The sequence below is a fragment of the Pelodiscus sinensis genome, chromosome 7, assembly GCF_049634645.1.
Source record: "Pelodiscus sinensis isolate JC-2024 chromosome 7, ASM4963464v1, whole genome shotgun sequence".
In the NCBI taxonomy this organism is placed as follows: domain Eukaryota; kingdom Metazoa; phylum Chordata; order Testudines; family Trionychidae; genus Pelodiscus; species Pelodiscus sinensis.
In genome coordinates, this window is record NC_134717.1 from 49,589,233 (window position 1) to 49,615,482 (window position 26,250).

Sequence of the window (26,250 nt, forward strand, 5' to 3'; positions counted from 1 at the left end):
GCGGTGCTGGCCCCAGTGAAGACGTGAGTTCTATCAGCTCCTGGGCTGCCAGAAATGTATCCAGGATTAACGGCTGCAGGACCGTCTTCATGGATAGGTCCTGGGTCTCTGGGCTACTTGCCCATGTGGGGCTCCGCCTGTGTCGATGGTGTTCCGAAGACGAAGCCTCTGGGCATCCCCCTTGCAGACGTGCCCCGTGGTCCCATCTCGAGGGTGATCTCCCTCTTTGCACCTTCTTGCGAAGGTGCCAGGGACTGGGATCAGTGCCTCAGTATCAGTCCTCACCGAAGGTGCCAATTCTGGTGCAGGGGGTTGGAGTGCCGACTCCATCAGGAGTAGCTTGAGTCTCAAGTCATGCTTAGTCCTCAGCTTAAAGGACTTACAAATTTTGCAGGAATCCATCAGATGGCCTTCCCCCAGGCACTTTAGGCACTCCTTATGCGGGTCACCACAGGGCATAGGCTTTGAATGGCACCAGGAAGGTTTGAAGCCCTGAGGCCCTGGCATACCCCCTGCGGGGGCGGGGGGAAGAAAAGGAGGGTAACTGGCGAATTATCTAACAACTATTCTGGCAACAGAAACTCAACAACTACAACAATGAAGAACTATTTACAAGATATAAGAATGCTAAGGGCACACTTGCAATAGCAAGCAAAACGTTCCAACAACCGTCACGGGCAGTAAGAAGAAACTGAGGGGGTGAGGGGCCAGCAGTGGAATATATGCATGGTTATACCGGCACCACTCCAGGTTGCGCTCCGGCTGGCCCAACAGGTACTGCTAAGGGTAAAAAGCTTCCAGAACTCATGCACGCGGCGTGCGCGCACACCTAAGTGGAATGGACATAATCAAGCACTCAAAGAAGAATTGACAGTTTGCATGTCAAGCTCAAGAGGGATTCCCTCTTCTTTGAAGAGAAATAAGTGAATAGGCAGTGTGGTAAAGACAAACTAGGGAGGAAAATTTGACTGTGAAACTAGCATGAATGTTCTCTGGTTCATCTGTCAGCAGGTGACTGGTCTAACCTAAGGAAAAACTAATCTCTGGCAATTAGTTTGAGATTTGGGTAGTTATTAAGATCTCAGTCTTCTGTCAGTAGGAGCAAAGATCGAAGTCTGGCTCTCTGCTAGGAGATAGAGAAGGAGACTTGGGGTTTGGATAAACTAATGGGAAACACTCCGATATGGCTGGAATATCTTGAAGTCTATGTTTTTGAAATAACATTTTTCCTTCTTTTGCTTGCCTTGGGAACTGAAGCTAGTTCAAGTCCATAACTTCTTTTATTACTGTCTCCAGGATTTGCCAGTGCTTAACAACACTAATACAGCACAGCACAGCACAGCACAGCACAGCACAGCACATAAGAATGGTCATCCTGGGACAGACAGCCCAGTGTGCTGTCTTCAGACAGTGGCCAAGACCTTGAGCCCCAGAAGGAATGGACTGAACAGATAATTATCAAGTGATTCCTCCTCTGTTACCCAGTCCCAGCTTCTGACAAATAGACACTAGGGCTGTGTCTACACTGGGTCACTTATTCCGGAAAATCAGCCGCTTTTCTGGAATAAGCTGCGAGCTGTCTACACTGGCCCTTGAATTTCCGGAAAAGCAATGATGCTCTACTGTACAAAATCAGCCGCTATTCCGGAAAAACTATTCTGCTCCCACTCGGGCATAAGTCCTTATTCCGGAACACTGTTCCGGAAAAGGGCCAGTGTAGACAGCCCAGTAGTCTTTTCCGGAAAAAAGCCCCGATCGCAAAAATGGCGATCGGGGCTCTTTTCTGGAAAAGCGCGTCTACATTGGCCAGAGACGCTTTTCCGGAAAAAGGGCTTTTCTGGAAAAGCAGCCTGCCAATGTAGACGCTCCTTTTCCAGAAAAACTGAAAACGGAATAGTATTCCATTTTAAGCATTTCCGGAAATTCATGCCAGAGTAGACACAGCCTAGGACACCATCCCTGCCCATCCTGGCTAACAGCCACTGATGGACCTGTCCTCTATGAACTTAGTGTTCAAAAAAGAACTAGATGTTATCGTTTTGACCTTTGCAACATCCTCTAGCAAAGAGTACCATAAGTGGACTGTGCGTTGTGTGAAGAAATACTTCGTTTTGTTTTAAACTTGCTACCTATTAATTTCATTTGGTGGCCCCTAATACTTGTGTAAGGAGGAGGAATAAAAAGTACTTCCTTATGTACTTTCTCTACATCAGTCATGATTTTACAAACCTCAATCATATCCCACTTTAGTCATCTCTTTTCCAAGTTGAAAAGTCCCAACCTTATTAATCTCTCCTCATACAGAAGCCAATCCATACCCTTAATCATTTCTGCTGCCCTTTCCTGAACCTTTTCCAATTCCAATATATCATTTTTGAGATGGAACAACACATACGCAGTATTCATGCATGCAGTTTTCCATTCTAAGTAGGATCAGTTGAGTTTGGGAAATTCACAACTCCCGGGTTTCCCCACTTTAAGGGGTTCCTCTGAAGGCCATCAGCTTTGCCTGACTCCTTGTCAGAGCTCCTGTCAGGCTCCCATTGGAAGAGAAATTGGTGACAGAAGGTAATTTCTAGTGTAATTTATTGGTCAAAATGTAACAAGTACTGTTCATCCTGAATAAATGATAAAAACTACACATGCCACCCCTCTTACAGAGATCCCAGCTACAACATTGATCCTGACAACATGACTCACTTCCCATCACTGGATCTTAGTCTGTCTCGTCTCTTTCTGCTCCCCTCTCCTGCCTCTGCCCTGAACATTTAATCTGGGAAAAAGTTTCTGGCCCTTACTAGTTTTGGAAAAACTTCCCAAAATGGAATGCAATACACATATGGCTTTCCAAATCTGCAGCTAGAGCCCTTCACATACAAAATTTGCATCTGCAGCTGAATAAATGAAATGCAGATATCCACACCCACGGATCTGGATATCTGAATACATTCAGAAATTTGCAGGGCTCTACAGATAGTCTGAAGCAATAGCTCTGAGGGCTATGAATTGTTCTCCCTATTCATCTAAGTAAGATGTAGACATGTAAATTCATCAATATGCTACACTTAATTTCTGTTCACTACATACATCTTTTCTGGGATTATATGTGTGTACAGAGCTGATATCTTTACATTTACTATCTAAAAGTTGCAATGCATACCTATACACGGAAGATTAAAGAAAATATGTCCCCCATCAAGGAAGTTAACACCATAGAATTAAACAGAAACTTGAAATATAATTTCCCTAAAAATGTGTGTGTATGCAATAATGCATGGCAACTGCAATCTTAGTTTGCACACTTAATTGTTGCAGTACACAAGTGGCCGGTTATTCACACAAAGATTTGAGAAGCAGGATACTGTGGATCTAAATTATTGCATACTATATTTTCTTTAATTTGGTATTCAAAGCTTTTGAAATGTTGACCTTTCCCTGCTGCTTCTACTAATTCTGAGAGAGCTTGGGAAGGAAATCGTTGAGAAGCTAGATATTATGTTAATTAAGCTTTGTCCTGTGCAAGATACAGAGAAAATTTTGGTCAAGAAAAAGAAAACTCTGTGGGTCAAAGTGAATAGACACAGAATCGACATATTTCTATCTGGACCTTAGTACATAGCACTGAAGGCAAAAGTCTGAACTAATTAAAAGTGATTACATGATTTGTTTGTATGTTGGAGCACTTTTGACAATCTCGGCTGTTAAACTTAGTTTTGTTTGAGAGAGCGCTAAACATTTTTTGTGGATTGCAAGCAAAGAATTTCCTTGAGACAAAGATCTTTTTCTTTTAAAAAAGAAAGGAAAATAGAAAAGATTCCTTAGAAGATACTACTTACAATTCATGACTCCTAGATTTTAAAAAAAGAATTTTATTCTCAGTAGTTGAGATATTAAGCTATCAAGTCATATGAATAGGCACAAATCCAATCTAGCAGTAGTAAATTAACAAGTTAGTAAAACACCACACATGTTAAGCAATGTACATTCTCAGATTAATCAAAATAGAAAAGATGTTTTAGGTTATCTGCTTCATGTGAGAGTAACTTCTAAAGAGCATATTCTAGAACTATGTCTTTAAAATGTGAAGTTTTAATTTATCACTGCTTCAAAACAAAATTAAGGTAAACAAATGTCTAATAATTTTTCTCTCAGGATATAGATTCAACCTAATTTACTGTTGGATCCATCCACCATAAAACATGTGATAACACGCTAAAGAGCAAGTATTGAGAAAAACCACTGGAAAGATTAATAACCAGGATATTTCAGCAAGAAAATATTCATACAAAAATTTAACAAGACTCGATAAATAGTACCTTCAATGGCAGGGCTATATTGAGACATCACATTACTGGCCAAAGTTGGCAAGGAGACTGCCACAAAGACCATGAGGAGGCAGGCGATTTTATATTCTTCTTCTGGACTAATATTTTCTGAAAATAAGAAGAAACTCCTTCCATTTAAAAATAAAAGACAAGAGTTTATTTGCAACGACAAAGAGACAAGCGTAGAAGCTGTCTGACTAAGTGATAAGGCCAAACATCAGCATTCACTCTCTCAGGTTTCATGAAAGGAGAGATTTACTGCAAAAAATCTTGGCAACAAGAGACTCATGATAGGCTGGAAATGGTTTTTGGGGGGTTTTTTTTGGTAAGAATAAGGAAAAAGCAGTATCCCTCCTTACTGTCGCTACTAAACTATGCATTCACTATAATTAAAAGCTTTTAGGACAAATTCTGGTTTTTTGGGTTATACTGGTGTAAATACAGTAACTTCAGTGAAGGCAACAAAGCTACTAATGACAACTGAAGAAAAGGTGCCTTTTTGAGTGTTATAATTTATTTTCCATTGTCTAAAATATTATTGCTTCACCTTGCCATGAGATTAGAAAGTTAAGTCAAGTGAATTACAGTATCTAGCACACTATTAATGGATAGCATATATTGACTAGCTGATGATTAGAGCTCTGCGTGGATACAAAATTGATATACACATCAAAAGCTTCATAAATGATCTGTGGATTTGACACCCACAAATTTGCAGGGTTCTAGATACAAAATCTGTGTCCAAATATGCAAAAATGAGACATGGTATTCACGGATGTGGGTAGTCATGGATATAAAGCAGACAACCACAGATCTGCAGGTATGAGGGGCTTGAGGTGGGGGAGGGCCTTGATACTGAGGCAGACATTTGGGGTACAGGCTCCAAGATGGAGTTTGGGTGCCCAGTGGTGCTTACCATGGCTCCCAGGAAGCACCCACCAGGTCTCCGAGGCACATGGGCAGCAAGGGAGGCTCTGCGCACTGCCCCTGGAGCGCCCATTGGTTGCGGTTCCCAGCCAATAGAAGCTATGGAGCCAGCACTTGGGTAGTGACAGTGCGCTGAGCTTCACTGGTTGCCCATGGGTCTACATACAAGGATCAGGAGCTATGGGAAACCAGAGCATGTAGAGAGCTTGTCTTAGCCCAGCATGGAAGACGGGAAAGAGGGGGAATTGGTCAGCTGAACCCATTGGTCAGCTGCTGTTAGAACCACCAAGAGAAGCGATATCAGAATCACACAAACATTAATCTTTACTAATGACATTTTAAAAAGCCATTCAGATAGCCTGACCCCAACTTATAATTTAATATTAAAATAATAGTAACAAATGTCTTCAGGAACTTAAATGTGTTTCTTCCCACCCCAAAGCAACCCATATCTGAGAAAATGGAAAAAAGTCAAGTTAGATAGGATATCTAACCATTCACACACTGTAAATATCCAGTCACGAGTAACAACAAAGCAAATAAGATGTATTCATGGATTTGTATTACCACTGTTTCACCTTCTTTTTCTTTTGTGTTGAATAATAAAGTGTTTGCTAAGAAACACAGGGAACAAAATGAATATCTGCCAAACAGCTTTGAGAATTTCATTTATTTTTACACCCCTTTAAAAAAAAAAAAAAAAAAAAAAAAAAAAAAAAAAAAAAAACCTAGAGAACAGGAAGGATTTGCAAAGGCCCTTTAAAATGAATGATGTAAAATCTGAAATCATTACAACGTGCCTTGGATGCTTTCACAAGCATAGTTTTAAATGTTTTGTCTGCCATCATGTTAATGTTTGCATGAAACACAACCTTCATATATTTCTCATTATTGATTTATTAACTGCTTCTGAAACGCTGACATTTTAAACATTACAAATAGAGAGGAAAGGATTTAATCGTTACTGTGCATCAGAAAATAACTATTTGCCTTCTGCTAGTCTCAATACACAACCCACTATTTTTTTCTCCTTAAATGAATCCAGTTTTTTCCAAAGGCATCACCACGTTCATCCACATTTCACCTATTACCCATTTCCCTATGCAGTTAGCTCACAAAACTCCAGTCTACATAGCAAATGCTTAAGTTTCAAAGGAAAATTCACCTGGCAATATACATGGCTCAATTCAGGCAATACAAAGAACCAATAATCCATCTACAGCTTTTTGCCTACTACTGCAAACATCTGCACACATTTCTCGATTTTTTTCCATCAAAAAGAGTCAGCTAAATATACTTTTCAAAGGTTATATGACTTGTTACCTGATTTTTGGGAAGACAGTGCTACAACCAAGGCGGGATCGATCTCACATGGCAATCCAGCAGCAGACGACAGCTCATATACATTCATTGCCACCTGAGACATGGAATGGTAATTATTACAAGGTGAAAATCACCAAATGTTTTCTAAAAATCTCATTTCTGAACACAGCTGTACTGAAATGTTTAAACTGCAGAGCTTGAGAGCACTAGGGAATTTCAGTCTCTGAAATACAATGAAGAGCCTTTGGATTTGTATTATGTCTAACCTACATCAAACAGTTGGTTCAGTACTTGGCATGCTAGTGAGTTATCATTTTTTGCTGTCAAGCCAAACAAAGCTTTGGTAACTTTCCGCAACTGCCTCCAGCACAAACATCTTAACGCCCAATTAGCTCTTCTAACTGAAAGATGCAGAAAAAGAAAGTTAACCTAGCAAAGATGTAAGCAATCAGATCACACGTGTCAAACAATGTTTTCAAACTATTTTAATATAAATATAGCCAATTAAGACCATATGTTCATGCAGTGTGAGCAAGAATTTAATGGTTCTATAATAATGTTAACTTGGGTGAAGATTTTCTACGTAACAAGGGATTTTGGGTGTTCAACTTAAAACGTCTCAAGGAGTTCCCATTTTCACAGGATGGGTATTCATAACTGTCTGAAAATTAGGTCCTCATAATGTGTGTCAAATTGGGCACCCTAAATTCACCAGTTACTTCTGAAAAATCTTAGGCATAGAAATGTTGTACATCTGATATATTAAGCAACTACTCAATAAACTTAGGCTTATTGGGTAGTCTAGTCACTGCTTGACTACTCACTGCCTCCCCCTGCTGCCTCTGACCCACCCCTGCTGCGGCTCTGCCTTTCAAATGTAGTAAGAGACACCCAGGGTAGGCTTGCGCTTAAGTCCCAGCTTGCACCATGTCCCAGACCTAGTCTTGCTGCAGCTCTGCCATTTAAATGTAGTAGAAGCTGAGCTGCCTTCATATCCAGCTCCTATTACATTTAAACTGCAGAGTCGCAGTGAGGCTCCTTATTGGCTAATTGTGTACTGATACAATTTGTATCAAGTAAGCAATTAGTCAATTACCCTCCTCTTAACACCTTACAATATATTTAATATTTCAACCAATAGTTCATAAATTTTGTTTTTGTAAGACCCCCTGTAGGACAGATTGGCAGGTAAACACCTAGCTTCCATATTCTTTTACATCATGTTCTGAAACATCTGCCTTTTTCCTGTTCATTTTCTCTCTCTCATTCTTTAATATTCTTTTGAAAGTAGATTTTACTACCCTCTACACCTTTTGTACAATAGCAAATTTTTAATCATGAAGGCCAAGATCTTAGTAAGCATTACACTTCTCTATGCTTATTGAGAATATTCAAAGTTAAACTTCGCAGTTGAAATTTCAAACAATAGCCAAAGTGGGATGAAACTTTCCCCTCTGGGCTCCGTAAGTGCCCAAAACAGAGTTCTTGGCATCATACTCTGAAACATCTGGTTCTAGTTACAGGTCACTGGACCAGATGTGCTGCTGGTCTGATCCAGTATGAAAGTATCAGAGTCCCAGGAGAGACTGCATATTTTTGTTAGAAGCTCAGCCACTTCATTTTCAGGTTCTTTCAGAATTCTTGCAACTAAACAATCATGTTATTACTAGTTTGTTCCTTCCTCGTTATCTACCTGTTCAAGCACCAACTCTTGATATTTCAATGTCTGGCAGTGTCTCATCTTTATTTCTTAAAATGAAAGCACCGAATATGCATTGTGAAGCCAGATACAAAAAAATAATTTAGCTTCATTGCAACTTCGTCTTTTTAATTGCCTGTCTATTATGGAAGTTGAGTAGGTCAAACTTTTTTCCTCAGGAGTTTCCTGCTTTTAATATCTGTTTAATGCATTTTGTATTGTTTTTATGTCTTAATATTTGTTCTTCTTAGTCCCTTCCAGCTTTCTTCATTTTTAACCTTTAATCATTTTACATGCCATAGTAGTTTATGTTCCTTTTATTGGCTTCACAAGAAAGGTGGATCTCAATTTTCTGACAGACATTTCCTGTGGATTGAATGACTTCTTGAATCTTGCCATAAAACCATTTTGTCTTGCCTTCCTTTTTTGTGTTTTTGTTTGTTTACGGATTTACATACCCTTTGATATTTTTGTTTTAAGCCACTTTTTTCAACATAAATCTAGTCCTGTAAGGCTTGACATCACAGGATTTACTTATGTTTTACCAGATTTGTACAGTTTGAAAGCAAAAAAATGGCACAAATACTCGTTACAAGCTAGTGTATTAATAAAGTACATGTATTTGGCAAAGTTACCCTAAAAAGTGGCCACCTTTTATAGTGCTCCTTAGCAAATCTTAAATCCACTTAAGCTGTAAAGGTTCTCAATGACCACATTAGTGTTTATCTTTACCCTCAACTGATCCTAATTTGGTTAGATAAACAATATTTCCTGCTTCTTCAGCTAACAGACACAGGGTACTGCATGAGAAGTTTCCTACTACACAGAACACCTATAAATCATACACTCCCTTGCATTCTCTCATTCCTATACAAATGGGAGACAACACCGATCCCAGTTTATTCTTCTAGTGAGTTATTTCCTTCTTTCACTGGGTTATTGGACTGCTGAATTGAGGGACGGGAGGGATAAAATTGTCTATGGCTGATCATACAGTTAATAGAGTACATTATTTGTAAGCACCTAGATTAATAAGGAATTACCAACTTTGATTTCTCAAACAGATCACATCAAATCAACCTAATTTCCTTCTTTCACTGGGTTATTGGCTTGCTGGATTGAGGGATGGGAGGGAAAAAAATTGACTTTTAGTGAGGCTTTGGATACAGTTCCTAAATAAACTAGCAAAATGCAATCTATACAAAATCACTATAAAGTGGCTTCACAACAGGTAGAAATACCAAATGTAGAGCAATTATCAATGATCTGCTGTCTAACTGGGAAGGAGCATTGAGTGAGGTTCTACAGGGTTGATCTTGGTTTCAGAATCATTTCAATATTTTCATGAATGACTCGGATAACGGAGTAGCATATATGCTTAGAAAATGTACAGATGACCCTAAGTTGGTAGGAGTTGCAAGCTTTTGGAAGGCATGATTAGAATTTCAACAACTTTGACAAATTGGATAATTTATCTTAAATAGCTAAATGAAACAATAAAAATAAGTGCAAAATACTTCATTTAAAGAAAAATCAAATGTATGGCTACACAATGTGAAAAGGATCTGGGCATTATCACAAATTGAATGAGCCAACTACGTGATGGTTATAAAAAAGGCTAATATTCTAAGACAGACATAGAAGGTAATTGTCCTGTTCTACTTGACACCAGGGAGGCCTCAGCTCAAGTACCGTGTCCACATTCATGGCACTATTGGTGATTCACAGAAGTCCCAACTGGAGGTGAACCTGAAGTCTATTTGACAGGGGTTGAAGGATCATTTGTCCAAATTTGACAGCGTAAGGATCTGTGTAGTATGCACCCTGCTGGAACTGAGGCTGAAAGCGGGGGGCTGGAAAGGTGGGGTAAGAAGAAGGGTAGGCACTGCACACAGACTTCTCAAACATAAATGCACTTCAGAATCACAGAATAAAAGAATTGGAAGGATCCTCAAGAGGTCATCAAATCCAGTCTCCAGCACTCATGGCAGGACCAAGCGCCATCTAGACTATCCCTGACAGTTATTTGTCTAACCTACTCTTAAAAATCTCCAAAGATGGAGACTGCACAACTTTCCTAGGTAATTTATTCCAGAAATTAATCACTCTGTCAATTAGGAAGTTTTTCCTAATGTCCAACCTTAACTTCCTTGCTGCTAGTTAAGCCTATTGCTTCTTGTCCTATTAAGAGAAGAATACTGAATAGAACCTGCCCCAAATTGATCCCTGTGGAACGTCCCTCGTTATACCCTTCCAGTATGACTGATTTATTGATAACTACTCTCTGAGAATGGTTATCTAACCAGTTATATATCCACCTTATAGTAGCTCCATCTAAGTTGTATTTTCCTAGTTTGTTAATGAGATATACCATATCTATCACTTCTCCTTTCTCTACAAGACCTTGTTATTCTGTCAGGTTGGTTTGACGTGATCTGTTCTTGACAAATCCATGTTGTTACTTATCACGTTATGGTCTAGATTTTTGCAATGAATTGCTCCGTTTCTTTTCCGGTACAGAAGTTAAGCTGACTGGTCTGCAATTCCCTGGGTTGTCCTTATTTGGTTTTTTTAAGGATAGACACTATATTTGCCCTTTTCCAGTCTTCTGAAATGTCTACCACCCACCATGACTGTTCAAAGATAATAGCTAAAGGCACAGCTATCTCTTCAGCCAGGTCCTTGAGTATTCTAGTATGCATTTCATCATGCCCTGGTGAAAATGAAGACATCTGAAGAAAAATCTGATTCCTGAGATCATGAATGATCTGTCTTCCGTCAGTACTGGAGAGGCTGGAACAAATTCTGGAGAAAGAGATACCCATGAGATCATCTGCAGCTTTCCTCAGATGGTACCATTGTAACTGGTATGCTTATTGTCAGATCTGATGATCCCATGTGGTACGACCTTTGGTGCTAATGCCAAGTGAGCATCTTGAATTGCATGGAAGCTGGTACCAAGAGATTTTGAGGGCCGCAAATGTCTCAGGAATAGATGGTACCAGGAAAGCATTCTGATTTTGTGGTGCAGAAATCTGAGGTGACAACAATGATCTTGGCACATCGGGAGTCATCTCACAAGGCCTAAACTGGGCTTTGGAATAAATAAACCTCCCATTCTGAGGCTCTCTCTGGCAAGTGCCTTTCATTTTGAGTGCAGCTCCTAGTCCTTGGGGGTATGTCTACACTACCCCGCTAGTTCGAACTAGCGGGGGTAATGTAGTCATCCGCAGTTGCAAATGAAGCCCGGGATTTGAATTTCCCGGGCTTCATTTGCATGAAGCCGGCCGGCGCCATTTTTAAATGCCGGCTAGTTCGGACTCCAAGCCTAATCCGAACTAGCTAGTCCGTGCCGTGTGTAGCCGCGCGGCACGGGGTCCGAACTAGCCGGCATTTAAAAATGGCGCCGGCCGGCTTCATGCAAATGAAGCCCGGGAAATTCAAATCCCGGGCTTCATTTGCAACTGCGGATGACTACATTACCCCCGCTAGTTCGAACTAGCGGGGTAGTGTAGACATACCCAGGTAGAGCTTGAAGGTCTTTCCCTCCAGTCTTATGGTGTTCAGTACAGAGTCCTTAGAAGATTTGCAGTACTTCTAGGCATTAGTGAAACTGATCCATCTCTCAATACAGCCAAGGCTGAAGGAGCAAGGTTGACCCCCATACTCAGAATGAGCAAGAAGGTTCCAATGGAAGGTAGAGTGCCAATTCCAATAGCAGATACTTAAGTCTGGCTGCCCCGTCCCTTTTCAATCCTGCATCTATCATTAATGTGAGCCTTCTCCAATGACTTAAGGTCAGAATTGGTTGACCACAAAAGAACAACCATACTGGGTCAAACCAAAGGTCCATCTGGTCCAGTATCCTGTCTACTGACAGTGGCCAATGCCAGATGCCCCAGAGGGAGTGAACAGAACAAGGAATCATGAAATGATCCCTGTCATCAATTTCCAGCCTCTGACAAACAGAGGCTAGGGACACCATTTCTACCCATCCTAGCTAATAGCCATAGATGGACCTAACCTCCATGAATTTATCTAGTTCTTTTTTGAACCCTGTTAAAGTCCTGGTCTTCACAACATCCTCTGGCAAGGAGTTCTACAAGTTGACTGTGTGCTGTGCAAAGAAAAACTTCCTTTTGTTTGTTTTAAACCTGCTGCCTATTAGTTTCATTTGGTGACCCTCTAGTTCTTATGTTATGGGAACAAGTAAATAACTTTTCCTTATTCACTTTTTTCCACAACAGTCATGATTTTATAGACCCCCTTTTATAGACCCATCATATTCCCCCTTAATCTCTTAGATGAAAAGTCCAAGTCTTTTTAATCTCTCTTCAGATGGGACCTGTTCCAAACTCCTAATCATTTTCGTTGCCCTTTTCTGAACCTTTTCTACTGCCAATATGCCACAGGAGTGATAGTAGCTGAAGTCCAGAGAATGAAGCATAACTGTGGTATTAACATCAGGTACCATTGTGTCAAACAATCTTATTTTTCTTTTAAAAGAAAAACATGAGGATAAGCTGAACTACCCAATCTATTCTACAACAAGTTATCTACAAGACATTAAAGATGAGGCTTGCACAAGATCAGGACCTCCTACAACCATCACAGGAAGCAGAAAGGAATTGAGGGAGTTGGAGCAGCACTGTCCTTTATGCTTGTGCGTGAGGCAGCCAAGGGCTCTCATGCAGCCCCAATAGGTTCTTCTAAGGAAAAAAACCTCTCTCAAATGTGATCTGGAGCAAACACACACATGCCCTACAGTAGAAAAGATGTGCAATAACTCAAAGTACATGCGTCTTTTCTACCAGAGCAGTCCATATGTACTTTGCATCTGGTATATGATCTCTAAAAATAGCCTCTACTACAGGCCTGGGCAAAATATGGCTTATGGGCTGGATCTGACCAGCCAAGCCATCAGATCCGGCCTGGGAGAGGCAGCAGGGAGCCCTAGGCAGGCTCCCCTGCTTGCCCTGCAGCCCCACGCACTGTACAGAAATGCGGCTAAACGGTTCCATTTCTGTTTTAAAACTGGAGGGGAGGGGAGAAGTTTTAGGAGCTCCCAGCACATTCCCATTGACCCGTTTCTTGCAGAAACCAGCCAATGGGAGATGCTTGTTAGGATAACAGGCAGCTAAGAAGAATCACGCCCCCCCTTCTGAGCTCAGTTATTCATGAAGCACATGGCCAGTAAAGCAGGCAGGCTGGCTGGAAGGAAAACATTTTAAGCTTTGCAGGCAGGCAAGATTGGCAGCTGGCAAGTAAGTCTCTTGGCCACAGCCTGCTTCTGGCACCCCAGCCCTTTCCTACCCTAACTCTGCCCCCCCCCCCAACATACCCATATCCTCTGTCGTCCTCCCTCTTACACCCATACCGCCTCCCAGATCTGGCACCCCAATCTCCTGCCCCAGATCACAATCCCCTCCTAGCCTAGGTCACATCCCAAACCCCCGCATCCCTGCCCTAGGCCACAACCACCTGCTTCATCCCATCTCCCTCCTGCACCCCAGTCCCTTACCCCAAAGCTCCCTTCTGCACCCAACCTCCATTCCAGACCCTGCATCTCCTCCATTAATATCATGGAAGAGTGCGGCCCTCGACCACTTTCCAAATTCTTTGAGTGGCCCCACCATCAAAAATTATTGTCAATCTCTGCTTTAGTAGAAGCTATAAGCAGCCATCAATTGTGCAATGTGGTAAGTTTGAGGGATGCTGACCCTGCTCATGACTTGAAATATGAGAGTTAATTATACTTGTTATAGAAAAAAATACAAATATTTTCAGTCAAATTTATCCAGCTCCTTTTTACATCTAGTTATTGTACCAGAATTATCCCCTTGTCCCTGTACATGAGCATTAAAAGCAGGGATTTAACTGATTTCACTAAACCCTTAATAAACTCATTCTTTATTAACCTTCTATCTAACTCTCTCCTTTTCGTGACTAAACAATTCTAGTGTTTTCCCTGAGATCATAACACAGAATCCAATTAAACGTAAGACTTCTTTTTAACCCTTCTCTGGGCCTTTTCAATTTCTGATACATTTTTCCAATGAGGAAGCAAAGCTAAATGTAGTTCTTCAAATGATGCTTTAACATTTGCCAAATATCACAATAAGCTTTGTACTTTTGTATCCATTAGAATTGATCAAACATTCTTCTTTGCTCTGATATTTCCCCAGTTTGTGGCAGCAATATTCAAACTATTGACCACGTCACTGGCTCCTGTCAACTCCAAATTCAGACTGCTTTCATAATGTATTTATTTGCTCTTTTGTTTCAAACCCCTAATATGCTTAAATTAAAAAGGAGTTTCCACCTTCTACTAGCCAAAAGAACTTAGCGTCATCAACAAGCTGTATCAATAAATCATTCATTAAAGAGGAATTGTCCTTTTCTGCTGCTTTACCAATTTGAAACCCAGGACGAGACTTTGCTTTTCAACCCTTTCTTAAACAGTTCCATATCAGTCTTGTGTCCCTGGTTATTAAAAAGTTTTAAAAGTGGTCTTAATTATTGTTTCCTAGCTTATAATTATCTATTATTGCATAACTTTTTTTAGAACATTAAGAGGTTACAGATACACAGTAGCCTAAATTCACAGTATGTTCTTTGCTTCTGTATTTTTAACATCAAGTATTAATGTTTTTAGTAAACCATAAAAATGACTGATGCACTTTTCAACCCAAAACTTTACCTTCATGTCAGTCTCCCTCGGAATGTGATCCTTAAAGTCTTCAATTGAACTTACGAGGAAAGGAATGTGGTAGGATAAAACCTAACAGACAAACAAATATGCAACTAGAAAATTCTTTCAATAATCTTAGGCACTAATTTATTACTTTTTTTTAATGAGTTATTTTATGTATATCAGATGAAGCATAATACATTCAAAATTGAGCCTAGCATTGACAAAATGGAAAAAGCACTTTTAGACATTACTAAAAATGAAAAACACATGCTGACACTGTCAAAACTGTCCTAACATTGGCAGCAAAATGGTTTTGAATGGTACGCAATCAAATCATATTGCAGAACTTGGAACCTTGGGTTCAGTATGGTTCTGTACAAACCCACTTCATGCACAAAGCATCTTATTTTAAGTTTAATTTTATATAACCCAAGAAATCTGAATATGGAGATATTTAAATACAGTATTAACTCATCTTTTAATTTAACAAAATGCAGAATAAATATAATTATTTCTTACATCTCTAAGTGCTTCCTGTGCCAATGAGCGAAAAGATAAGATTACACCAATTATGGTCATCCTCTTCAGAACACTATCAACAGCTGAAAGAAAAACAGTGAACAAGACAGCATTTCACAAACGGAGGGTCCTGATCAAGGAGGAGGGGGGTCACAAAACTATTTGTAGAGGGAAGGGGCGGGTCCTTGCTTTCAAGATCTGGGAAGCTGGAGACCAGTGGGCTAGTGCCTGGGTGCCTACCTCTGAAGACTGAGCAGCCATCAGAAGCAGCATAGAAATAAGGATGGCAATTCCTCTAATTTTTTCCATCCATGTGCAAAATAAGTTTTGTTATGTACACCAAGGTATGTGGGGATGTGTACTGCTAGTAGAGACACATGCAGCCTGCTGTGGGCACCCTACTAATCAGCTAGGCGGTGTTTGACTCTTTTATTTGAGTGGCCACCCAAGTCCTTACAGGGAACACTAGTGGCAATACCATAGCATGCCACCCTTACTGCACAGCTGCAGGCAGAAGTGCTGCTTTCAGAGCTGGACGGCTGAAGGGTGGAGGCTGCTGGCTGGGCACCCAGCTCCAAAGACAGTGCTACCACCAGTAGCAACACAGAAGTCAACATGGCATGGTTTAGTTATTTAGCTCTGTCAAGAGCTGCACTTATGCAGTGAAAGCTATGCCAAAATGGGGATGGGATCATCACAAAGAAATATTTACAAAAGGCAGTCCAAGAAAATAACCCTGAACTGGAATATATCCCAAGATTTAGAAAATAAAGCTTTTCAAATGTTTTACCCCAAATGAAAATCAGTAGGAAAATACATGACCAAGTTGAAAGTACGAGACATTCAAATAAAGACATAAATCACAAGAACTAACAACTATTTTTTGTATGTAGCTGATATTCGTATTTGCTAATAAATATATGTACTGCTGCTGACTACTTCACAACAGTGAGCTTGTTTATACACAGATGTCAATGTCTGGATGCAAAGACTCTTCTCTGCACAGTCTAAAATGTCTCAGTTTAATACTTACCTTTAAACCCCCTCACTTTCTAAAGGATGCAGCAATATACCACAACAGAATCAAAACTCTTTTCAAGTTCTGCTCTGCATGCATGTACTTCTATATGCATATACTATGAAGAATTATAGTTATGGCTAATAAATGTGACAGCTGGATGACAAGATCCATTTTATCTTCTCTGTATGATGGCCTCCAAACGCTTATGCACTAACTTACACTGAAATCTCTTTTTGTTTACAAATCAAGCTGGATAAAATTTAAAATTTAATCAGTTCACATACATTATGACTAAATTCTAGTGAATGAAATGTACATTTTAACATTCACATACAGAGGATCATTTTCACAATGCTAGTTCATTTATGCAGACAAGTGCAAGGACCAAAAACATTAAAAAAAAAAAAAAACACACACACACCAAAATTACTAGTTACCCACATGATAATCTTTTAAAGAGTGCTGCCATCTGGTCTGGTTTGTCAAAACTGGTCCTCATTTGTGTTAGCACTTCAACATTTTCCACTACAAGTTTCTAAAGAGAAGAAAGACCTCAGGTCAGCTGTAGATCTCAGTATGTTAAAAAGATAGGTGCATGCTTTAGGACATTTCAATCTGGCAAGCAGGAAATCAAGCTCATGGAATCCAGATTTTCCCTCTATCTTTCTTCTGAAGGAACTATAGGATTAGTCTGGTAAATCCTGTGTACACCAGAGTTATAAATGACAAAGAGAGGAAAAGCTGCTAATGGGAATGCAGTTTGCACATTCTTCTGAAATTATAATCACAGAATGAGTTTAATGAGTTTAGAATAAAATTTCACCAAATATACCTTTTATAAAGATGCTGTACTAATTTTATTTCACTCCAATAATATTCTAATCATTCACATTCTCAATAGCTTTTTTATTACAGTGACCCACTCCCTTGATCTTTCCACTAGATGTTTGCTGTTGTGATTTTCGGACTGCAGTCAATTTAGGTAGCTTCCTTAATTGGAAAGCAGGGTTTCTCAGAAATGTTGATACCGTCACATTTTAATGTGAAACAAAAGGGGTTTTTAAAAATATAAATATGGCCCTCATAAATTATTCAAACATTAAATATCAGTGCAGCTTTCCCAAGATTATTTTCTTTGACTCCCATCACAACAGAGTATTAAAGAAAAGGAAATATGAGATTATTTAAATCCATGCAATTTAGTCTCAAGCAGTAAGTCAACTTGAAAAGAAAGCCAGAATTCTTTTGACGGTCAAACAGAATTTGGCTGAAACAATATATAAATGCAAGGGTTTATCTTTGATCCTTAAATAAATACATGTGAGCTAGAGATCTTTGTAGCAAGTATGCAAGTATAATAATTATTCTCCAAATGTATAAATTATATGGGATTTGAAAGACTGTGAAGCGGCATAACCACAGCTATAAAGTTGAACTTGTGGCATTCAATAAGACACTTTTGTACCACCTAGTGAGGCATCGGTTACCTCAAATGCTCTAACCACAAGCAAGAAGAGGTTATTTTACTCTTATAAAAATGGAAGCTGCAATGAATGAATGATGATTCGTTCAGCTGTTTATCTTCAGAGACATAACTACTATCTTACATGTTAATTGAGTTTCTTATGGAGAAGTCTACCTTCATGTAGCTCTGCACACAATTAAGTGGAGGAAAGATTATGCCCACTTCTTTCTAGACACCACTTTAACTCTTAAGAGTCTAGTGCTTTTTGTCCCCGAAAGAACTACCAAAGTTGCAACACACAAGAAAGATAGAAAAAGAAAACAGGAGCATAGAGGAAGGGACGCTCCGGGTTGGAAGATTGGAACAGCCTCAGAATTAGGGATGTTAGCTACTAGTCGACTATCTGATAAGCAAATGCTTATCGAATACTTGAGTAGTGACTCAACTATTCGCTTGCTCCCCTCCTTGCTGCCTCTATCAGATAGGGGACACTGCTGTCGGATTAATTGTATCAACTATACGATTAGCCAGATAATTGCATTTTAACATCTTTACTCAGAATAGCTATCAGCTACACCAGGCATTTCGAGGGACCTAATATACCAGTTCAAGGTTGTGAAGGGAGAGTCTGAGATGGAGCCCAAAATGGCTTCTTAGGTAGGCAACAAGCAGTAGCCACTTCACTTCTTCCAGATAGGAACTTACTAATGGGCAGTGAGATGGGCAACGTGCAACTGCAATGACTCCAATGCCCTGAGCCAGCATGGGATACCTTAGCCTCCTATGCAAGCGCTGCATCATGAAGAGAGGAGAAAGAGAAGAGGAAGGAAAGAAGTAAAGAAATAGTATATGCATTATTAAGTTTTCTATTATTAGCTGTGTTGCTAAAGGCAAGTGGAAGGAGGGGAGCAAAGGAAACTCACTGAGCATCACCCTACCTGCTTCTAGCTGAGATGTCTCCAGACATCTCCACTACTCCTAGCTCCATCAAAGCTGCACTTTGTTTAATGAGATGAGCATTTATTCTTTAATTTTGCCACCAAACAGGATACTATTATGAAAGCTGAGGAAAACATATTATGTGCCCTGAGAAACCCTATCCTTAGTAGTCTCAGAAAACCTCTCAAAACCATCAGAATTCAACCATTTTAAAAACTGCTTTGATGACTGTATGAACATATTTTACTATGGATGGCCAGGAGAGTTTTGAGAAATTGTTAACAAGATGTTACCCACTTGGACAGTGTCCAAAAAATGTTACCATTCATGATTCAAGAGACGACTGGCTCACGTAATGAGAATGCTGTGTCATTCCTACAAAAACCCTGGAAAGAACTGCTTGCCCCGGAAAGACTTAGTGTAAAGGTCAAGGATTTGAATGGCCATTAGGAATTAAGTACCCACTCCTAATTTCAAGTAGGTCCCTTCTGATCAGGGTTGATGCACACTATTTAGGGAAATGGCAAAGGTGGCAAACTTTCAGTTTATTTTATAAGGATCTCATACTCTCTGGCAATTCAGTATCACCAACATTCACAATAATGAAGGAAAACAGAGGAAAGAGACAGACAGAGAGAACACACGCTTTAAAAGGATTATGCTATTCTAAAAGGATTTTTTTTCCAGAACAAATCTGATTGGAAATCAAATTTTCAGAAAGCTTAAGCTATTTGTTTTTAAAAACAGTAAGCCAGCATCTATCATGCAGTATGTTCCAAGTACATGGAAACACACCACTAAATGCAATAAAAAACTACACATATGTAAAAGGACTACATATGGCTACTTAATTGCTAATAACTCCATCAATTACAATATTACAGGGGTTAATCACATGAACAGCATAACTATTATAGTCCATGGTCTACTGACAAACAGGCTATCTGGCAAAAATATCAGCATAGTATTAGATACTTAAGAATGTTCACCTAGAAATAGTTACTATAAATACATATTAAATGTACTTTTTCACTATCAGTGTTAATTTATGTGAATTTGATTGCATATGCAAGAAACTTCCCATGCATACCCATTTATAGTGTTAATTTCCATTCAACTTTTGCAGAGAACCACAGTAGATTTATTGCCTATCGGCAGCAGCTGCCGTGTGCACTTTAGTGGGTGCAGTCCTCTTTCTCCTCTTCACTTTGCAAGGGGGCAGGAGTACCAACCACCCACAGCAGCACCTCTGCCCGGGCACTGCAATCCTAACATCAGTTTTGAAAGGGAGGACCAGAAGAGGGAGGAAGGGCTGGAGAGCAAGCCCACCATGCATTCACTTCTGCAATAGTAGCTTCTGTCCCATGGGGTTGGACCTGGCTTCATGCTCTGGGCAATAAGAAGGTATACAGGGTTTCAGTGCCATGCCAAACCTGAGTAGCAGTCTGCGTGCCAGATCACAGTGCCCGGAGTCATGAGCTGGTCCAGACCCATAGGACAGGTTCTGCTACTGCAGAGTTTCTACGGGTGCAACTATTTCCATGCACCCTGGCTAGGCTCTGCTCTGTATAATGAAAAGGTAATAGTAGCTGTAATTTTTTAGAACATGCTCTCAAAATTGTACACTGTACTACTAGTCTTAACAGTCAGTTGGAAAGCACTGCAATAACGCAGTACCACAGCATGCAGACTATTCAAATCCTTGAGTACAGCTTGCATTTTAGAAGGTATTTCAGCAACCTGAACAAAGCTTAGGGTCTATTTCAAAGGAAAATCATTAAAACGGGAATGGATACTTTTGTCAAAAAATTAGAGAGCTGAAAATAACAAAACAGAAAATAAAGTGTACTTGAAATTAAGAGCAAAGTGAGCAAGATAAGCTAATATAGTAGCAGGTTCTTAATGTTAATTTAAAGGAAAAGGTTTTTAAAAATGTGTTTTGGACATAGTCCAACCATTGAGAGAATATGATACAGAGATGTGTTCAGTGTACTGTGCATTCACAGATGACTGATATGAATGAGAAAAAATAGTCATCTGTTTTCAGTTGTGGTGGTATATGGTAATACTCAGCAAGTAACATGAAAAGCATCACTCTTGGGCACTATAAATAAAATGTGCATAGGGAAAAATATCAAAATATAATTACCTTAAGTTCAGCAACCTGTGAGGAAATGTGCCACATAAGACTTTCACTTAGGAACTTCATGCCATATGGTCCTAGTAGTTCTGAGAGGGCCCTCATTTCTAAGGAAGAAAAAAACAATTTTATTTAAGCCAACATTTATTTTGCAGTGATTTAATGACATAATACATTGAGCAATACCACTCTATCAGAGCAATCTCAAAACTGGATACAGAATAAAGCTTAAGTTATAACAACACAGGAGAAGTAAGTTCACTTCCTGCATTTACTTACAACAAATCACATGTATATAGCCAGTAACTGTTTCAGTAAGAATAGAAAAAAATTATATTCTTTTCCCCCGGGTTACAATACAAAAACAGCAAGGAGAGAAAACATGGAAACGATAAAATTCTTTTGTACAATGGAGGATTTCTTTAAAAACCATATTGGTATTCCACAATCTCTCTAAAACTTAGTCTTGAGCACATGAATAAAACCAGCCCTCACAAGGAGTATTTTGAGCCATGTCACAAAAAGCTTACCTGATATGTCAGAGTATTCTTCAGCATTAAATGTCAACTCATTTTCTGTGGGTAAGTTCACAAATGCCTTCATTGCTGGGAAATATGCTATATGCCCATTGCTGACTTGCCTTAGCAAGGTTTCTAAATACCTTAGGATAAGAAAAAAAATGTAAAAATGATAGTTCAATGAGAATGATGCCATAGTACTCTTAACATTAAAAAAGTTGCATTGTTCTTTAAGAATAAAATTCATTCTTTATGCAGAAGGACGTCGAACAAGGCTTACACATCACGTAAGTCCCACTTCAAAGGCTTACCTATGCATAGACCTTGTCTTGCCCGCTGCAACCAGAAGAATTTCATGTTCAGTGAGTTTTAGACTGCTTTTTAACAGCTATTGTTGGAGAAAGAGTAAATCTATCTTGTTTCAAATTTGCAAGTGTTCAGACCATAAACAATTCCAATATCCTGATGCAAGCTATGCAGTTTAATTAGATTTTTAAGTGTATTTAAACGCAAAAAAAGAGAGCTCATAATAGATGTTAAGTTCCTACCAATTTGTGTATAAACTGGTAATAGTTGGCTCCCCATGACTATCCAAATGCTGGGTTTGCTGAAGAAGAACATTGTTAAATACTCTTGTGATGTCAATCTGCACATAATTTTCTATTGATTGGAGTACTGTCATGTAGGCTCTGACACTTGTTAACAGCTCTGAAGGTTTTGCAATCTCTTGTGTCGCTTGATTATACATAGTCATTCCAACGATTGACCTTTTAAAAAGAAAAAAGTGTTACCTTTGTATTTTAATGAAATTAAGAAATAGTTAGTTCTTCCTGCCCGTATAAAGGATTGTGTAGTCAAACTTTTAGTTGAATATCTCAATGATATTTAAGACATAATAGCACATTTAAAAAAGAGAAATCAGCAAAAATGCTGAATTCATAACACACATTCTTGATAACATTTTACGGGAATTCTTAAAACAAACACTTACTGAACATACTCAGGGAACCTACTATGAAGACACTTAGGGAACCATAGGCCCAAAACAAATCTGATTGGTCAAGAAAACACTTTAAATAGCTTCTGAAATACATTTGCATGAGAGAAACTAATTATGTATCATGTAAACACATACTTATGTTTAGGAATGTCCTTCAAGACAAACTCTTTGTACTCTGTTACAATTTAGGTCCATATTTTTTCCTCCCTCGCCCTCCCCCTCCCCCCCCCCACACACGTATAGGGAGAGGGGGAGGGGAAGAGAGGAAAAAATATGGACCTAAATTGTATATAAAAGGAGTATACAATGAATTTTGTCATTAAAATAAGCACAAAAGGAAATTACAATAACAACAAAATTCAAAGTAAAAGAATTAACTCATGCTGGAACCTCAGTTTAGTTTGTGATGTAATGTATACACACTACACAAAAAAAGGCAACCTAGCATTTAATTTCCTGAATCAAAACAATGTACAGTAGACTTCCAATAATCTGGAACCTAGATGGTGCTGGATCGATCGATCGATCGATCGATCTCTCTCTCACACACACACACACACACTCACACACACACTCACACACTCACACACTCACACACTCACACACTCACACTCACACTCACACTCACACTCACACTCACACTCACACTCACACTCACACTCACACTTTTTAACCCTTTTAATAGTAGCACAAGTACTGTCCAGCATCTCACAATGCCAGCGGCAGACTGACTCGGTCCCATCCAGTTTCGCTTGTTTCAGCTGCTGACGTGGCTGTCCTGTGACTTGATTTTTGCCGAAGCTCACTCACTAAACTCTTGCCATTTTATGCGGGACTATTGGGAATACGATACAACTTGATGCCAGACTATTGGAGTTTTACTGTATTATGTTACAAATGTAGTCCTAATAAATAATCAAATCCATTCTGCGCAAGTGTAGGATTATTTTCAAGACTAGAGCATATCTATAATTAGTTTGCCAAATCTAATTTTCATGATTTCATTTAATGGGTCTTCTACCACTTCTCTTAGAAAACTATTACTACATCTCACTTTTAAGAAGTTTTCTGATATTCAGTTTTAAAAAGGGATTAAAAGATACCAGTTCTACATAAGGAAGTGTCAGCCTACCATGTCCTCTTCAACTGTATTAGCATTCACTATTTTAGTTCTAAACATCCGTCAGTGGACTTTCCATATGCATTTCTTGTTTATACGAATTTAGCCACAATAGTAATTTTTAATTCCTACTAAAAGCACTGAAAAATACATGACACTTAAATAGTGTTTTCTATTCATGGAACTTAGAGTTCTTTATATAAGCCAAGTAATCACTATTAAGGGCATAACTGTTTTGGATTCTGAGATTTTTCCAGACCTCTGTGACTTCTTCTGGGGCAGGTCTGGTGCAGCTAGCTAGGACAGGCCTGGTACAGAAGCACAGGGGGAGAGGAAGAAGGCGGGATGGGGGAGGAGAGGGTGTAGGGTCACTATAACTGCTGACTGTAAATTCACAGGCTTTTGTCAATTTTGGTTTATTGCCTGCAACCTGACCATGATTTTTACTAAAAATAAACTTGTGTCAGAATCTTAACTTTAATCATGATCCCTAATAGACAGGGATCCCTAATAGACTGCGGTAAAACTTGATTCACCCAAATTCCCAAAATCACCCAATGATACTAAGCATGAACTGTGTATCACACTGACTCATACTCCCATACTTCACCCTCTAGAGCACAGCTTCCCACTTACACCTTGATCCAGAATGATGCTGAGTGTTCTCCATTCCCACTGACTTTAATGGGCATAACCCATCAAGTATGCTCAGGACCTCAAAGGACTAGGCTTTTATACAGTAAATAGAGTCAGAGAGCTCTAATTACTGTATAAAACTACAGAGGAAGTGTTACATGACAGAATAAAGCTGCCATAGCAATATAAGCAAAAGTTCAAATATAAAAAGATGTATACGAGCTTAAAGTAGTAAATCCTAACATGTTTATATAGGATAGGAAATCAATCCTTTAAATTCAAATACTCTGAAGGCCTTTACAAGAAATACCACTGAAAATCAGAAAGAGAAAAAATTAAGACACTGCAGTCTTCTAATAGCAAATCCTATTTCTAGCTTGGGGCTGCCATGCTCAAAACCACCAGTGAGCATTTTTGTGGATTTGCTACCCACCCACAAGGCAATAAAATAAAATTACACAGAGCACTATCGTGGTTTAGGGTCTGAAACCCAAGACTTCATGAAAAGTCAACAGTTTTTACCCTTTATATGCCGTCAGCTCTTCCCAGTGTATCAAGAGAACATTCTAGACAAGAATATCCTCAGGCCATGTCCTGACCTCTAGAAACCCCCTAAAACCTTATGTCAAATACAGAACATACAGTTAGTTTACCAAAGCTGACAACCTGCTTGATAAATAGGGATAGCTTTTACAATGAGAAATTCTCACCAGAATTTGAAATGTACCTTTTGCTACACTCATTTCCTGCAGAAAAAAACCAAGCGAAGAACCTACCTATTAGTGCATCAAGCATCCACTACACCAGCCCATAGCACTTTTAAAAATAATAATAATAATAATAATAATAATATAAAAAAGATGTTCGAAAGTTTCCTCCTGGATTCCTTGCCAAGTCTTGAGTTCATATTTCTAAGTCCCCCCCTCCAAACACTGGTAAAAATCAAACATTGAAAACAAGGTTCAGCATTGCAGGGATGTGGCAGCGTGAAGAGAATCTCTGTATTATTCGGATATATACTTATGGGATCCTATAAAGAATATGGAAGTAGGATCTCAGGATCTAGGAGGTAAGCAGAGGACATTTATTTAAAAATTTTCTTTCAATTGCCAACATTTTGTATGCCTGCGTATGTATTCTAATTGATTTGGATCTTAGTTATAAGAATTTGCTATTTGAGAGAGTTATAGCTCACTTTCGGGGTAGTTTTGTGAAACAGATACACAGTATTTATAATGTGAGAATAAAAATTATTTCTTTTCTTTGACTAAGTAAAAACCAATTTTGCCATCTCTTACTTGGTAAAGCGGATTTCCAGGTGAGATGTTAAGTACTCCCTTGGGGTAAATGTATGTTCCCAGACAATCATGTTTGGTACGTAATTGATTGAGAAGCAGAGCTCGGAAAGTGCAGTGTGCAGTTTGTCTAAGCTTTAAAAAAATGGACACACAAATTACATAAGAAATTATAAAAACATTTCAAAGAAACACAAGCTGACATTATTATTGGGGAGTGTTGCTGACCGTTTTTATTTAAGTAAGGTCAACTAGCTCCACCCTTTGAAAACAAGTTAGAGTGCAGTGACTGTATGAGACAGCTTTTCATACCTAGTTACTTTAAAATTAGATTTCAAGACAAAGGAAAGATACAGGCACAGGAAGCTACTACTGTGTGTTGCTCTATACCATGCAGATGAGAAAGATTTTGCACAGTTTACCAAAGTGAGCAATTTCTTTAGGGGGGTTTCTTAACTTATATTTTGTAACTCAAAAATCTCTTCACGAGACTAAATGTCATAACCACTAAAAGTTGTTAAAACTCTTAAGATTAAAGCTAAGTTCATAACCTTAAAGTAAGCCTTCTCCTTTCACCCCTCCACTCATGCCCCAGTGTTATGACTGTAGCAGCAAACTTTCTTTCACAA

General features: G+C 39.1%; 1 protein-coding gene across 2 annotated transcripts in view; it reads right to left on the reverse strand.

Annotated features, from left to right (window-relative positions):
- The window catches only part of NCKAP1 (NCK associated protein 1), a 123,621-nt gene that overhangs the window by 10,368 nt on the left and 87,003 nt on the right, over nt 1-26,250 (reverse strand). For both annotated transcript variants that reach the window (XM_075933759.1, XM_075933760.1), the window contains exons 20-28: nt 25,625-25,756; nt 22,119-22,337; nt 21,583-21,713; nt 21,062-21,159; nt 16,950-17,043; nt 15,488-15,570; nt 14,975-15,055; nt 6,576-6,669; nt 4,317-4,433 (exon numbers count right to left, since the gene is read on the reverse strand). In XM_075933759.1, coding sequence (XP_075789874.1) covers nt 4,317-4,433; nt 6,576-6,669; nt 14,975-15,055; nt 15,488-15,570; nt 16,950-17,043; nt 21,062-21,159; nt 21,583-21,713; nt 22,119-22,337; nt 25,625-25,756 — 1,049 coding nt within the window. The remainder of the gene's footprint in view (nt 1-4,316; nt 4,434-6,575; nt 6,670-14,974; nt 15,056-15,487; nt 15,571-16,949; nt 17,044-21,061; nt 21,160-21,582; nt 21,714-22,118; nt 22,338-25,624; nt 25,757-26,250) is intronic.